We start from the raw sequence: 14,770 nt of genomic DNA, 5'->3' as shown, positions 1-14,770 counted from the left end.
CAGACTGTATAATAGATTATTCGGCTAAAGTTCAAACATGTTCGCAGTTCACGTGATTCGAGTGGTAATATTGCCAGTTATGTCGTCACGAATACGGTGATTGTATCGTAACACGTTTATGCATATTTAATATATGCATAAAACAATGCAATTTTTTTTTTTTTTTTTTTTTTTTTTTTCTTTAGTTTCTAATTGACGTTCATATTGGATTTTTATTTCCGCACATTTACTTATAATCTCGAATAACGCATATGTCACCTTTGAACGATAATCCAAATCAATTTGCATATTCACCAATTTATATTATTAGACTTGTTGATATTTCTTGCTACTTTAAAATTACTATTACAACGACTGTGATTTTACACTAACTTTCTCTTATATTATTATTTCGTAAAATGGTTTAAAGCCAATTTATTATTTTAAATAAATAAATACATACTTTTGCGTATCACAATGCTAAGTAATACATTCTAAAAAATTATTAGCTACAAATAATTTAATGTGAAAAAATAAGGTTAAAGAAAAGGCTTACACGATTAAAGCATTTTGTTTGCAGAATCTTCTTTAATAAATATATTAAATTAATATTTTTTTTATCATGTATTTTGTTTTCTACATTATTTTGATGAATTATAGTAACTTTTTTTTTGAAAAAGTTTTTTTTTTTTTATCGTGCATATATATTTTTACCGACGAGAAATTTATCGGGTGAAAAATAAAAGATTAAGACTAAATCCACGTTTGATAAAATTATTTATGTTAATTGACATCTGATATTTTTTTTTTTTTTATTGCAATCGCTATGAGTCATGGCTACAATTTTTCGTTCTGTGTCAATGTGAATTTTTCGCTTAGAAATTACTATTATAGTATTATTAACAAAAATTTTTGTACACCGTTCTAAAAAAAAGTGAATCGATATCATTATCATAACCGAATTGTGCGTATTTAATTCCTACGATGCGTATATACGTTCTACGTAAGCATAACGTATGCTACTTGATCTTAGACCTAGAATTTATGTTCATTGACTCACTGACTCATTCCCCACAAGTTAATATTCTAATCTCAAAGATGAACTTTGTCTTTAATTCAATTAATGAGTCAAGAACTGAAAATCCAAGTGCAGCCTTAATTTTATAAATAATGATGCAATAACGTAATTAGATGAATAATCAACGTAAATTAATGTGTTTGTGAGATTTTTAAAATAAGTTTCATAAAAAGGTAGGTAGGAAAAATATATGATGACGTGTGCTTCTAAACTTTTTTTGCCAATAGTTGCAAGAAATGTATAAATATTGCAAATAATAAAATTGTTTTTCGCATATTTTATTTTTTAAACAAACATTTATAACATGTTGCGAATTACACTTTGGCATATAAATGGCGTATACGCATCTTTAAATTTAACTTTTTGCGCTTGGAAGGATTTTTCAAATCATTTATCAGACAAATCAAAATTTAAACGATGCTGTCATCTTTTTAAATATCAAATATTGACTGCATTTCAGACTGGCATTTATTTGTAATATATAGCTATATATACTTAATTAATTAACCATCAAGTGCCACAAGCTGTCTTTTAATATCTCAAACATTTATACATATATAAAAATGAAAGGAAATCAATCACCTGTATTATTCTAAATTAAACTTGTAATTTAAGTAATAATTAATTTATTATGTTACATATTAAATTACATATTTATTATATAAAATATGTAATTTAAGTAATAATTTAAGTAACTTACATACGTGACAAGCTTCATGTATACTGAAAAGCAGATATTGCGTTTGCTGCGACGACGGCAGCTCGCGAACGCGACTTTAGCGTCGTGTGCGTAAAGTTTCACATGTGCAGCATATATTATATACCGCGCCGGCCGGATTGCCGATGACTGATTTTTCCCTCGTTTTCTCATCCCTCGTTTTTGCCGTTTAGGATTACGTACGCTAGCCGCTGTCGCCGCAGAAAATGCCATATCTGCTCTTCGGTGTATAGTTGTTAACTAATCGTTGGTTGAATCGCACATTGGAACCTCGTCCCACTTGTAGGAGCCGTCGCCCTTTTCGGCAGCAACTTTTTTTACAAGCTCACGAGATGGTTTTTTAAGATTGGTCGCCCATCCGATTTTCGCGAACATGTCAATGAAGAGCGCCGCGTGATTCCAACCGTACCAATTAAATTCGGATGCTTGATAATCCCAAGGGAACTTATGATGATAATTATGAAATCCTTCGCCAGTTATAGCAAGGCTCACGCCCATATTTTCTGAGGCATGTAACGTCCTTAAAACCAGAAAAAAGAAAATAGATGTCAAATAAAAATCGTTAACTCAATTATTTGCTGCACTTCGGTCGATTTAACCAAAAGAAATATTTATAAAATGCATAATTTTCTTTTTATTAAATAAAACTTACTTGTCGTACGGTTTAGCACCCCATATATGAGCGAAGCTGTTTATAGAAAAGCTTGCGTGCGTCACGAGCATCACCCGGAGAACTTGCGAGGTAAATGATTTGTCCCAGGCTTCATTCCAAAAGTAAATCGGTACAAGCGTAGGTAAGATGAAAGATAATACTATGTTCAACGCCATAGCATGCCTGCTTTAGAACGAATTATTAATAAATAAAGAATATAAAAATAATTAACATTAATAGAAAAAAAAAAAGAGAGAGAGAGAAGAAAATTAATAATAAATAAATAATAATAATGTACAACGGAAAATTATTTGCAATTGCATTAACCTTTTTTGGAAAGCCATGATTGGATCTTCCAAGATGTCTCGCATATTGACTTCATGTAATTTTTTAACGACTTCAGGTTTCAATTGTTTTAAAAGCCAACCTATATGGCAAAAGAAGAAACCGCGCCGACTGTTGTGAGGATCTAGATCAGTATCAACATACTTGTGATGCACACGATGAATTCGCACCCAATTATAAACTGAAATCTATTGAAATAAATATAAAAGTGAAAAGTGAACATTTTTACTGAACGCGAATTGAATTGCACTTAAATTTATATAACACACGAAATTGTTTGATTATTATTATTATTTATTTTTTTTTTTTTAATTATTACCTGAGCATTTACAGAGAAGAAGGCCAAGATAATGAGTTTAAGTGGTAGATTAACTTTGTACGATCGATGACTCCACAATCTGTGAGCACCGGCAGTTATGCCGATGCATCCAATTTCATACAAAAACAACACTAAAAATATAGGAAAAAAAAAATTTATATATTTATATATTCTTACATATTTGTATGTATATATATGTACGTGTATGCATGTATTTAGCAAAAGGTGTTGGGTATGAAAGAAAATAACGAAAGTTTAAAATGTTAACTTTTGAAAAGAGTTATTTTTTTTTTTTTTTTTTTTAAGAAATTCACAATATATGACCTCGCTTTAAACAAAGAATATTACAGCAATATTAGGTAATATTTCATCATTGCTTAAACATTGTAGCAATAGTACAACGTTATCGCAAAATTGCTGTAATATTCCACGTTTCTTGGGTTGGTTTCTTGGGTATACATATATTCTTTTATTTGTACTTACACCACAAAATTGTCTTTACTTTTAAAGAAAAAATCGTGATTAATCCATGAATGGCGATAATGTGCAATGTCGAAAAGTATATTATTGGAGTCAAGCTGTCCAAGTTAAAGCGGTTTTTTTTTGTAATTTTATTTTTGCACTTGTTAACATCGCGAGTGTCGTCAGAGGTACTCGGTACCGTGGCATTCATGATGTTGGACTGTTTTTACTGGCAACTTATGGAAGTTTTACTGAAATTATACCACTTTAGAAGTAAAAAGTGTCATTATAGTAAACAATATGATAGTGGTATGGAAAACAATTGTGGATAATAAGTAGCATAAAATAAATAGTAAGACTTAAAATATTTTGCGAATGTAGAAAAAAAAAAGAAAAAGAAAAAAAAAGAAAGAAAACAACTAATTAATTCGTGAAAATTTACATGTTATTATGCGGATTTGATAACAAGAATTAATTTAATGGTTACCATTGCTCTCTCTTAAAACTGCTAATATGAAAGTTAATTTGGAGAATCGTACACAACGTAATTGAATCATTAAATACAACATTAATACTGTTGATTCGATCGTGTAATCAAACGCTAATTCGTAGATTTCTATTAATTGGTAAATTATTACATAATATAATTATATATAAATATATTTAAGTAAATAAAATTTAAATAAAATAAAATTAAATAAATAAAAAATATAATTATATATTAGTTATATATAATACATATATAACAATACGCGAACAAGTTAATTAAAAAAGAAAGTTAATTATTTTCTTTTTCAAGCAATAATCCTTTATTTTACTTTTGAAAATAGATTAAAATTATTTAAATTATATGTATAACTTTTTTGCCAATACTTTATCACTTTTGAATTTTATCGCAAAAATGTTAGATACGTTCGATATCGTTCCGCGTCTATTATACATTACAAATATCTTTATAAACGTAGCTGTTATCGTAAGTTAAATTATTATACGTACAGAATATAGTAAATTTTATTTTTTACCAGCAGGTCATACCGACAATTTTATACTTCTTAATTCTCGTAGCTCACAGCTTTCAGCTCTCAAGAAACAAATTAAAACACGTCTCTTGCTCTTCGTTATATTACATGTTTCACATATGTATATATTTACCATATGTGTATCACCCGTGTTTTGTTATACATATTCTACAGAAATAATATCAGAGATGTAATTACTTTTTAAATTTATAGCCTTTTTTATCTTACCTTTTTATTATACTGTCGTGCATTTTGTAATTTACATTTTATCTATTGTATTATATTATCGTTTAAAATAGTTTAATATTCGTTGTATACATTAATGAATATATAAAAAAAAAAAAAAATGATTGTATGTTATTAACATTTTTTTTTTAAATTCTCTAAAATTAAGGGACTAATAATAATGCCAGCTTAATTAATAGATTAAACGAACTTACCTATAAAGTTCGATTCTAATTATGCCCGTTGTCTCATCTGAATGGTAACTATGTAGCAGTGCATCTGCACGCCTTTTATTAACATTGTTTAGAAAATAAAAAAATTTAAAGACGAAAGCACGAGCGATTACTCGCGCTCCGTTTGCGCATTGATCGTCATAAGTTCAAGGTTTAGGTGCAAATTGCAGGTTTCATAGGAAAGAGAAAAAAGAAATATATGAATAAAAATTTTGTTATAAAAAAAAAAAAACGAGAAGGAAGACCATTTGGATGAGACAGACAACGGGCATAATTAGGATCGAACTTCATAGGTAAGTTCCTTCAATCAATTATGCCCTGGTCGTCTCGTTCGGATGGGTTTCTTTCCCGTTTTATTTTCTATAACAAAATTTTTATTCATATATTTCTTTTTTCCCTCCTCTATGAAACCTGCAATTTGCATCTCAACTTTGAATTTATGACGATCGACGCGCAAACGGAGCGCGAGTAATCGCTCGTGCTTTCGTCTTTTTATTTTTTAATTCCCTGAACATTGTTGTTAAAAGACGTGCAAATGCACTACTACGTAGTCACCATTCGGACGAGACAACGGGCATAATTATTATTTAATTATCTTAATTTAATATATATATAACAAAACATCGGTGTAAAATAATAAAAACGTTTATTAATAAAGAATAAAAATTATTTAGTCAGTTAATGGTTATACATATATAATTAAATTGACTAATTGAAAAGGGACACCTTTTGTTTAAACGATAAAACCTGTTTATATTTGTTATTCAATTTTATCAGCTGGACAGGGCACAGCATTCCACATGGAATGGCTTCCGTCACCTTTCTTCAGCACGACGCTTTTCACGATCTCTAGCGACGGTTGCTTCATATCATACGCCCATCCAATTAGCCCGAAGAAGTTAATGATCTCCGTAGTCACTGAATACCTTAACTCAGCAGCTTTGTAGTCCCATGGGAAAACATGATGATAATTGTGCCACCCTTCGCCTCCTGTCACTAGGCTGACCCATCTGTTTTCCGTTGGGTCTATGTGCCTGCCGTGAAAAGAATAAAATTACGTGCCAACGAAGATACAACTGCTAACGATAAGAACTTTTTACTGAATTCATTTTTCAACAAACAAATTGTTTATTATACGCGTAGAAATAATATAACGTTTTGCTTACACGTCGTATGGCTTTGCGCCCCAAATATGAGCCACGCTGTTGACGGACCATGTAGAGTTCAAAATGATAACGTAACGAATAACCTGCGACAGGATCGCTCGATACCACGTCTCGTTCCATCCGTACACGGGTATCACCACCGGAAGCAGATAGGCGAAGACAAATCTAAATATCGGAAAGTATCTGCAACAAGATGTCGTACATTAATTAATAGCATATTTAAATGCGGTGGCTTTTAAATTATATATCCCTTTCATAAACTTACTTTACGGATAATGCAGCAATAGGATCCGACAATATATCGCTCATGTCGACTTGGCGACCTCTTCGGATTACTTCCGGGTGTTTCTTTAAGAACAGCCAGCCGACGTGAGAGAAGAAAAATCCTCGTTTACTGTTGTGCGGATCTGCGTCCGTATCCACGAACTTATGATGCACTCGATGATCTCGCACCCACTGGTAAATATCATTCTACAAAAAAAAAAAAAAAAAAGAAAAAATTAATAAAATAATTAATAAAAATTCTTCAACTTTCTAACGCACAAAATGATATTATAAATGTTTGTCTACCATGCCGGCTGAAGAGTAGGCAACAGCCAATATAACTCTAAGTGGCCACTTTGCCTTATAAGCTCGATGAGTCCATAAACGATGAACACCACCAGTGACGCCAAATCCACCCGAAATATATAAGAATAAAACTTAAAACAGATAAAGTCAGTTTAATAATATTTAAAAATTAATTCATTATAATATTTTGCTCAATTCTAATGAAATTCCATCGCGTTTTATATTATCAATAAAAATACTAATTTTCTTTTTTTTTTTTTTTTAATTAAAGAAGCGTATTTAAGAAACTTAATTTTACTTATTTAAACTTGCATTTCTGTGTTATATTATTTTATCAGAATATTAGAGAAACGAAATTAAAATTATTCTTCCAAGTAATCCAAGAAATACTTACACCAAGCGGTCGTCTTTAGATTTTTCAAAAAATCAAAAGTGAAACAGGCATATATGAAATATAAATGAAGTGAAGTAATAAGTATGAGGTTAATCCACTTGACATTTCTTATCTCCCAGCCATCAGTTTTTGTAACAATTTGTCTTTCGCCTTGGGTGACACTTTCATCGTTTATTTTCTTCTCGGTCGAAGATCCTTCCTTTTGAAGATCTTTTTCCGTATATACTTTTAGATTTGTGTTTGATATATTCGGTGGCATCTCTGCTGTCGGTTTGTCGCAGAATTGACAGTCAAAAACTCAGTCACACACTGCTAACAAATAGATTATTATTTTTTTTTTTTTAAACCAGTTGATAAAGATTAAATTTATTGCTTTGCGATTAGTAACAGTAAATTTCACTGCTTAAACAAGTACGTTTAAAAAGTAATTTGTTTTTTAATATTCTTAATGATTTTCTCTGTATATAATCTACCTTTATTGAATTCCAGAGAGATTTATCCTTATTATTTTATAATAAAATCGATATTTTTACGCGATCGTAATGATGTGTTTCGTTTGGACACGTTATTCTGGGAATTCACTTCACATTTGCACTGCTTAAACATCCATAAACAAGTTGTATATATTGATTTGTAAGATACGTTTTATTTGCTGGGAAGAATAATGACTTGTACCGTTTGCTTGACATTTAATAGTAGGTCTTAATCATACATTCAAATCGTGATTACTGAATTGTCAGATTGTCATGCTATGCACTTTTATAAACTGCATTATCAGCACATTGCTTCATTTAAAATTGCATGATTGAAGACATTCGTATAATTGACGTAAGCAATTTTTATAATTTTCACACTGACCTAATATTATTATTTTTAAATTATTAATTAAGAGCTAATTAAGGCCGTAAACTTTTTTTTTTACGTAATTATACACATAAAGATATTAAAGATTACATGTGTTAATCTTTTGTCTCTTTTTTTTTTTTCTTTTTTTTCCTTAAAAAAAATAACGTATTAATTTTGATACTTTTATCTTAGTTATTTTTTTCCCCAATGAGACCACTTAATAGCAAGTATTTGGCTATCATCCGAAAAACTAATTTTGATACGGGAGGGTTTATTTTGATGGTTATCTACGAGGACTACACTAATCGATATGGCTTGCTAAAAGAAATTAATTTCCAGTATGTGATCAGTCGTCAAAGTGTCAGGGCACGAATTATGCATCGCTCAGTTTCAAGTAGATTATTTGTTAAAGTGTAGTTGAAAGAGGAAGGTGCTAACTTTAATCTCATAAAGTAAAGGCGTTCAAAATTAATTGATATTTTGACTTAAGTTTATTAAACCCTATTGTAATTTTAACTTCGACTAATTTTAATTATGAATTGATTGTAGTATATACAATTTTATTTTAGTTAAATTTTTAAGTCGTTATTTTTTTTTTCTGCTTATTTCTACCATCAAAGCTATTGACGTTAAGACTTTTTGCCCTTCTTCATCAAAGATTCACTGTATTGACGATGTTCGTGCTAACGTGGCGTTTGAATGATGAATTAAGGATTTGACGAGCTTCAACAAGAGAGCCCGGTATTTCACGATAGCATATATAATGCCCATCATCTTGAAATCGCTTGTTACCGGTCGTAAATTAATAAGCAGTACAACTCAGTAAAAATTGTCTTGACGAGTCGATGCATTGAGGTTTAACAGTGTACCACGAATCATCGCTCTTTTTTCCATCAGAGCCGATCCTTTGACAAAGAATAAATTTCCAATCTTTCGACTTCGTAAAATAATCGTAATTCTATCGACTTTTCAGAGTTATAATAATGTTGCCGATTACGCGCGTAGTCAAAGTTGGTGCCGGAGAAGTAAATTTGATACTCGTGATGTTAATGACGTTTCACGTTGTTGCTAAGCCTTGCGTCTATACATCGCCTTTGACGTTACAATTGTTACTGGAATATGCAGAATGGCGATCTTGGGATCAAGTGGTGATCTTCGATAACGTCAACTCGTTTAGTAAGCGTTCTGAATTTATTACCAAGTCCAAAAAAAAATATTAAAAAAAAGGAACAGCCTTCTAAATTTTTTTTATTAAATTTATTATTAGCAAGCGCGATCGCGTTAGTTTAATATCGAAAAAAAAAATAAAGGTGCACTAACAAATTTAAAATAAATACAGATTGCGCTCTTAATTATGCCCGTCCGTTGATCGAGTGCTTCAGTGAAAAGGGCATCAGCGTGTCTTTACAATCAGCAACGAATCCGAATATACCGGATGCTCTTACGATTCGAACGCACCGCGTCGGCTCGATTGTGCTCTTAGACGGACTAAATCTAACTGCATCTGATAATATCGTCCAACTGGTATTATATTAATTTTTATCTATGTCTAAAAAAAAATGCACGTCGCAAATTGACATTTAATTAAGATTTTTTTATTTTATTTTAAGCCGTACATAAACAGTGCGATAGTTTCGTTACTTGCAGAAAAAATTTATTTATTATTTATGCATGTACCACTTGTTATCAAAATCATTACCGTAAGAACTACATTTTAAAAGAAACCTAAAAGAAGGTAACGAGTCTATAAATCGTTCAACTTGCTAATTTAGAATAAATACATTTAATTTTTTTTTAATATTAAATATACTGCCGAATTACTCACGTCGCCGATATGGTGTGTCTTACTACGTACACTTTTATTTTGATTAAACATTTATTAAATTTATATATTGTTGTGGCAAATAATTATACAAGTATTATTTAAAAATTAACGCAATAAAATGTGTGTGTGTGTGTTTTTTTTTGTTTTTTTTTATTGGTAAAATTATATGTCTTCTCTTTTGCGCTTTTAATATATTCTTTATAACAAAGTAAAATTACTAGAGTAACATTTTGAGAGAATATATATGTAAGTATTAATAGATAAAAACAAGTTTTTATATCTACAAATGTAAAACATAAAATGCATATGTCAATACTCTCGAAATTTTAATATTAGCACATGATAAAACCAATGTCACGTATTAAGTTAATGCTAACAAAAACGCAGTATTTTATATAGCTGAAGTGACGTACACATCAAATTCATTAATATCGTTTGAATTTTTATTAACTTTTGACCTTTATTAACTTTTGAACTTTATAACTATTTTATTAATTAAAAATATTAACACATTTTCAGCCTTGAAAAGCAGTAAAAAAAATACGAATCATTTACTTTAAATTCAGTTCGAACGTGCAATTAATTCCAAGAATTAATGTAGATTATATGTCATAAGCATAGTTGAATAGTTTTATTAGTCATATTTAATTTTTATCTTTTAAATATCACGAAAGAACATGTTGCGTGCTGCGTTAACAATAAAATGTCTCATGGGAATAATTCCTATTTATCAGACGCTCACAGTGGATTTCGGGAATGACGTATACACAAAAGAACGATAACGTAGATTGCATTTTTGCTCTGTCATCCAACATAAAGTTAATTGCGATTCCAACAAAAATTTTTATCTATTATAGTAATTGTAACTCGTTAAAAAAAAGCATTTAACTTTTAATTAATAATCGTACCATTGGGATAAGCGTAAATTAATCTTGCTATTTCGAATTAAATATTCAATCATAATAAAATCCAAATTCTTTTAAACTCTCATATCTCGGCTATTATTAAAAACGTTATGCATGCGTATGTGTAATTCTTGCGCACTCGTATCATTAAAGCGAATGTGTTGACAGGCCTCTCAGAAATTTCTGTTTAACTATTACATCTCTTGGCTTATGGTGACCACGAGAAGAAACGATTCCACCATAGACACCGTTCTTCGGGATCTAAATATCGGCATCGATAGCGACGTGGTTGTGGCCACCTCGCCGCTAACGAATGACGCCGTGGCTTGGATATACGCTCAAAAATATCGCGATAAGTGAGTTGCAATTAAAATAATAAAACGTTTCACTTTAAATTAAATAACAGAAAGACAGGTAGAAATATAAAATCAAGATATGAAGATAACGAAAACGAGGAAAAAAAAAAAAAAAGAGAGAAGCGGAAATGTATTAAAATGTATTCTTTTGTATAGTTTTTTTTTTGCTATTTTATTTTCATAAGATTATCGCATTACACTAACAATGGCAATTTAAATTTGAATATTTCTTTTTCTGTAGGATATGTAGATTTCTAAGACAATACGGCGACCGCTTCGAGTTTACAGGACCGCCGGAGCGACGCAATGTTGAAAATGCGACGATTAATTTAAGCTATGCCACTGAAGAGAATCGCACCGTGTCGTTTTACTTGGTGCACACCTACAAAATACGCCATTCCGACAATGCCAGTTTAATAGTCCGATATCTCGGCTTCTGGAATCCGGAATCTCACACCCTCAAGCCGCCGATGAACGTGAAGCTCAGGAGTGATTTCAATGGCCTTCCCATAGTATTCGGGGTGTTAAACGGGACCAACGACGGGCAAACGGATGTCGCCGAATCGGAAGCCACCGCTAATGATATCACCCCGCTTTTGGACTTTGCTACTATAGTCACTAATAGCGTGAACGCGAGGTAAAAGAGCCACTAAAAGTAAATTAACTTTTGGCTTTTAACAATTTTTTTTAATGGCGTCTTTAGAAGAAGTAGATTCAGAAAAGTTTCACAACAGCATAATCCTGAAAAATTAATATAATTCATGTTAAGATTTGAATTTTATAAATATTTAAAAAATTATTATCTTTTGTCGGCTTGTTATTTGCGTCTTAAATTTTGTTTTACAGCATCGAGCTCGTGCCGCACGAAAAGCTCGGCACGCTGACTAATAAAATATGGAGTCATCTTCTCGGCGATGTCGTCACCGGCACGGTCGACATCGGCTTGGGATATATTACGGCAAATGACGAGGAACGTTGGGCGGAAATGACGTTTAGTCATCCCTTGATACGTTACATGTCGGTAAAAATTTTTTAAAGTAAAGTCGAAGAAGTTAAGCATAATAAACGGATGGTCAACGTAAACTTTATTGTGTAACTTTACATATTTATATTATCATATACTTTTATATTAATTTCCGTCACTTCTTGCAAATATATTCCGCTGATTTATTACGAAAAAAGTATTAATTTATCAATTATACATTCCGTATAAGTCGTATTATTAAATTGATATTAACATAGATTATGAAACAAGGACGAAAGGAGACTCGGCAAAATATACACGTTATCTGATAACTTATGCAAACGTTAAGCACAATTTAAAATAATGCAAATGAAAAGATTTAGGAGGATCGACATTTTAAAACCGATATCTACGATTTTTCGTTTAAATGTTTATTAAATGAGAAACGAGTAGTTCACTTGTTTAGCCGAAAATTAGAATGCTTAAAAATTATATAACGATATTATAGTTTATAGCTGTATTAATAAGACTTATACATATTTGATGATTTTCCAGCTACACGATCGTTATAAAATGATATTTTACGCAGGAGAAATATTTATTACCATCCACTGGAGACTGGCACGATGAGAGATATATTTCTTCAACCGTTTGACAATCGGTTACTTGGGTGCGTCGCAGGAACGTATCTAATTATGTTAATTGCAATGGCAACAGTCATTTACGCCGCAAAAACATTGTTGCACGATAAGGATGAAAAACACGTCGGTATCGGAGAGTCAGCACTTTGGTGCTTGAGTATCATGTGCATGCAAGGTTCATCTTTTTTTCTTTCATGATAAAACGTTATCACAATAATGTCCGTATTTTCCGTTTTTTTTTTTTCTTTTTTTCTCGGGGTTTCCTAATCTATTTGAATACGTAATTATATATACGTAAAATCGGCCGGTGGTCGAACGATGGAAATTTTCAGGATCTCCCTGGACACCTCGAAGCCCGTCTGGAAAAACGCTCTTGTTATTCAGTTTAATATTTTCCCTCGTGATGTACAACGCCTATGCTGGCTTTATCACGTCCATATTATCAGTACAGGCCACTGGAATCAAATCGATTACCGATCTTCTTTTTAATAACTTCAAGCTGGGATACAGTGCCGCCGATGACACGTACATAAGAGTACTATCTATACTATTATTATACCGCCATTAATTCTATACATAAGTATATTATTATTTTTTTTTTTTTTTAATTAAATATTTCATGATCAGAACGCGAACGACAGCAATCTCCGTCAGTTGTACATAAAAGCATTTCATAATCGCGAGTCCCGACTGGAGACGAGGACTGGCCTCATGAAAGCTGTTAAAGGACGATATGGATTCTTCGTAAGTGCGACTTTAGCACGAAGAGCCCTCCGAACTACTTTCATCCAGGAACGATGCATCTTAAAAGAGCTGCTGCTTCCGCAAACGCTCACGATCGTCGCTCTTCCCATGGCGAAGAGTTGCCCGTATAGAAAGATCATAAATCTCAAGTATGTGAATATTATCAAAATTTACGCGACACGTCCGTGTAACGCAGAACGTGCGTTCCTTTATTCTATTTTTGCAGCATATTGCGGATATACGAACGTGGGGTTCTGGACAAGATACAAGAACGGATGCTGCCGACGATGCCGCGGTGCGCATCGTCGGCGGCGTTTAACAGCGCGAGACTCGCCGACGTTTATTCGGCCTTCTTTCTCTTGGTGGCCGGCATGGTCATCGCAATTTCCCTCGGCATCTTTGAAAGAATATGGAACAAGCGTAAGCAGATGCGGGAAACGGTCGTGCGCGGCATACGCCGGCATAATATAATATCGCATCTCCACTTCCATCACAATCACGATGGTCGGGAACGTCTCAATGCCCGCCAGCCGCATCTGCAGGCAGCCGCTCCGACCGGGAAATTATGCGACTACGATCCCGCTTATCTGACCATGCTGCAGAATCATGCCCGTCAAGTACAGACGCTCGTCGGTTTTCAGGAACCCGACGTTCCCCCGGAGAAACCGAAAGGGTCCGTTTTGGAGCCGCGTTTGCAGGTGAGGCGGAGATCGACGGGTCCCAAGAGAGCGTCCTGGTCTTCTTTCTCGGGCGTACCCAAGAAGGACAAAGTGAAATCGACCGAAAGGATTCCGCCGACTTCGAATGCGGATAACATACGTTTCTTTCCGTTTCGCGATTAAAACGCTATTCCGCCGTGTCGAAACTTTTGTTAAGTCACTCAAATATAGTCATAGACAGAGCCAGGCAAATAATTAATCAATAATTGACGATGTAATTACTGTAATGCGCGCGCGCTTTGTAATGCTTAGTATTATTAAAAAATATATCAACAGTTGAATAAATAATGTTTAATTCTTAATTAAAATTAAATGAAAACGGTAATTTAATCATGCGCTTATATAAATGGCCGAGAAATAATTTTTTAATTTAAAATAAGCAGAATGATAAGTTCGTCAATTTCGGGGTTTCGCGGCGCCAAGTATTCGTAATCCGCTCGGGAATAATCGGAGCGTAGGAGTAAGTTCGTGACAGTACGAAGTGCTATTCCACGGCTACGCCCCTTTTAGAATGGCCGCTACGAAATTGGCGGGAACGCCGCTTGGTTAATTCCGATAAAGTCCGTAGCCGTCGCTTTCCGCAATTAGTAGTACGAGTCAGCCGCCATCG

The 14,770-nt window shown here is 32.7% G+C and overlaps 3 protein-coding genes across 5 annotated transcripts; 1 reads left to right on the top strand and 2 right to left on the bottom strand.

The window, feature by feature from the left end:
- Positions 1–601: 601 nt before the first annotated feature.
- On the bottom strand, positions 602–5,508 carry LOC139107967 (acyl-CoA Delta(11) desaturase-like). 2 transcript variants are annotated; one of them, XM_070665930.1, is made up of 6 exons: positions 4,550–5,508; positions 3,575–3,804; positions 3,092–3,222; positions 2,755–2,960; positions 2,428–2,613; positions 602–2,295 (listed from the first exon to the last, which is right to left on the bottom strand). In XM_070665930.1, the coding sequence occupies exons 2-6, from the start codon at positions 3,762–3,764 to the stop codon at positions 2,016–2,018; spliced, it is 993 nt and encodes a 330-aa protein (XP_070522031.1). In that variant the 5' UTR covers positions 3,765–3,804; positions 4,550–5,508; the 3' UTR covers positions 602–2,015. The 2 variants fall into 2 exon arrangements, with proteins under 2 accessions (XP_070522031.1, XP_070522117.1); XM_070666016.1 differs by having other exon boundaries at positions 603–2,295; positions 2,428–2,610; positions 3,575–5,508.
- Positions 5,509–5,659: 151 nt separating this feature from the next.
- On the bottom strand, positions 5,660–8,083 carry LOC139107583 (acyl-CoA Delta-9 desaturase-like). 2 transcript variants are annotated; one of them, XM_070665422.1, is made up of 6 exons: positions 7,634–8,083; positions 7,161–7,472; positions 6,767–6,897; positions 6,462–6,667; positions 6,197–6,379; positions 5,660–6,064 (listed from the first exon to the last, which is right to left on the bottom strand). In XM_070665422.1, the coding sequence occupies exons 2-6, from the start codon at positions 7,417–7,419 to the stop codon at positions 5,791–5,793; spliced, it is 1,053 nt and encodes a 350-aa protein (XP_070521523.1). In that variant the 5' UTR covers positions 7,420–7,472; positions 7,634–8,083; the 3' UTR covers positions 5,660–5,790. The 2 variants fall into 2 exon arrangements, with proteins under 2 accessions (XP_070521523.1, XP_070521437.1); XM_070665336.1 differs by having other exon boundaries at positions 7,161–7,469.
- A 539-nt stretch (positions 8,084–8,622) lies between these two features.
- Positions 8,623–14,448, top strand: LOC139108486 (glutamate receptor ionotropic, delta-2). Its single transcript, XM_070666881.1, has 9 exons — positions 8,623–9,182; positions 9,346–9,530; positions 10,905–11,092; positions 11,334–11,729; positions 11,939–12,109; positions 12,646–12,872; positions 13,030–13,232; positions 13,325–13,590; positions 13,668–14,448. Exons 1-9 carry the CDS (start codon positions 8,990–8,992, stop codon positions 14,281–14,283), a joined length of 2,445 nt encoding a protein of 814 aa, XP_070522982.1. The 5' UTR covers positions 8,623–8,989; the 3' UTR covers positions 14,284–14,448.
- The last annotated feature ends 322 nt before the right edge of the window (positions 14,449–14,770 follow it).

Source organism: Cardiocondyla obscurior, linkage group LG01, assembly GCF_019399895.1.
Source record: "Cardiocondyla obscurior isolate alpha-2009 linkage group LG01, Cobs3.1, whole genome shotgun sequence".
In the NCBI taxonomy this organism is placed as follows: Eukaryota; Metazoa; Arthropoda; class Insecta; order Hymenoptera; family Formicidae; genus Cardiocondyla; species Cardiocondyla obscurior.
This window is presented reverse-complemented; position numbering and strand designations above follow the sequence as displayed.

What these genes read in the sequence shown, in the direction of transcription:
- LOC139107967 (XM_070665930.1), bottom strand. Translation starts at nt 3,764, where the DNA reads ATGAATGCCACGGTACCGAGTACCTCTGACGACACTCGCGATGTTAAC. An exon ending in ATCATGGCTTTCCAAAAAAG is followed by an intron (nt 2,614 to 2,754) that starts GTTAATGCAATT and finishes TTCGTTCTAAAG; the next exon opens with CAGGCATGCTATGGCGTTGA. An exon ending in GGTGCTAAACCGTACGACAA is followed by an intron (nt 2,296 to 2,427) that starts GTAAGTTTTATT and finishes TCTGGTTTTAAG; the next exon opens with GACGTTACATGCCTCAGAAA.
- LOC139107583 (XM_070665422.1), bottom strand. Translation starts at nt 7,419, where the DNA reads ATGCCACCGAATATATCAAACACAAATCTAAAAGTATATACGGAAAAA. An exon ending in TCTAAAGACGACCGCTTGGT is followed by an intron (nt 6,898 to 7,160) that starts GTAAGTATTTCT and finishes ATCTGTTTTAAG; the next exon opens with TTTTATTCTTATATATTTCG. An exon ending in CCTACTCTTCAGCCGGCATG is followed by an intron (nt 6,668 to 6,766) that starts GTAGACAAACAT and finishes TTTTTTTTGTAG; the next exon opens with AATGATATTTACCAGTGGGT.
- LOC139108486 (XM_070666881.1), top strand. Translation starts at nt 8,990, where the DNA reads ATGTTGCCGATTACGCGCGTAGTCAAAGTTGGTGCCGGAGAAGTAAAT. An exon ending in CTGATAATATCGTCCAACTG is followed by an intron (nt 9,531 to 10,904) that starts GTATTATATTAA and finishes ATGTGTTGACAG; the next exon opens with GCCTCTCAGAAATTTCTGTT. An exon ending in GAGTATCATGTGCATGCAAG is followed by an intron (nt 12,873 to 13,029) that starts GTTCATCTTTTT and finishes GGAAATTTTCAG; the next exon opens with GATCTCCCTGGACACCTCGA.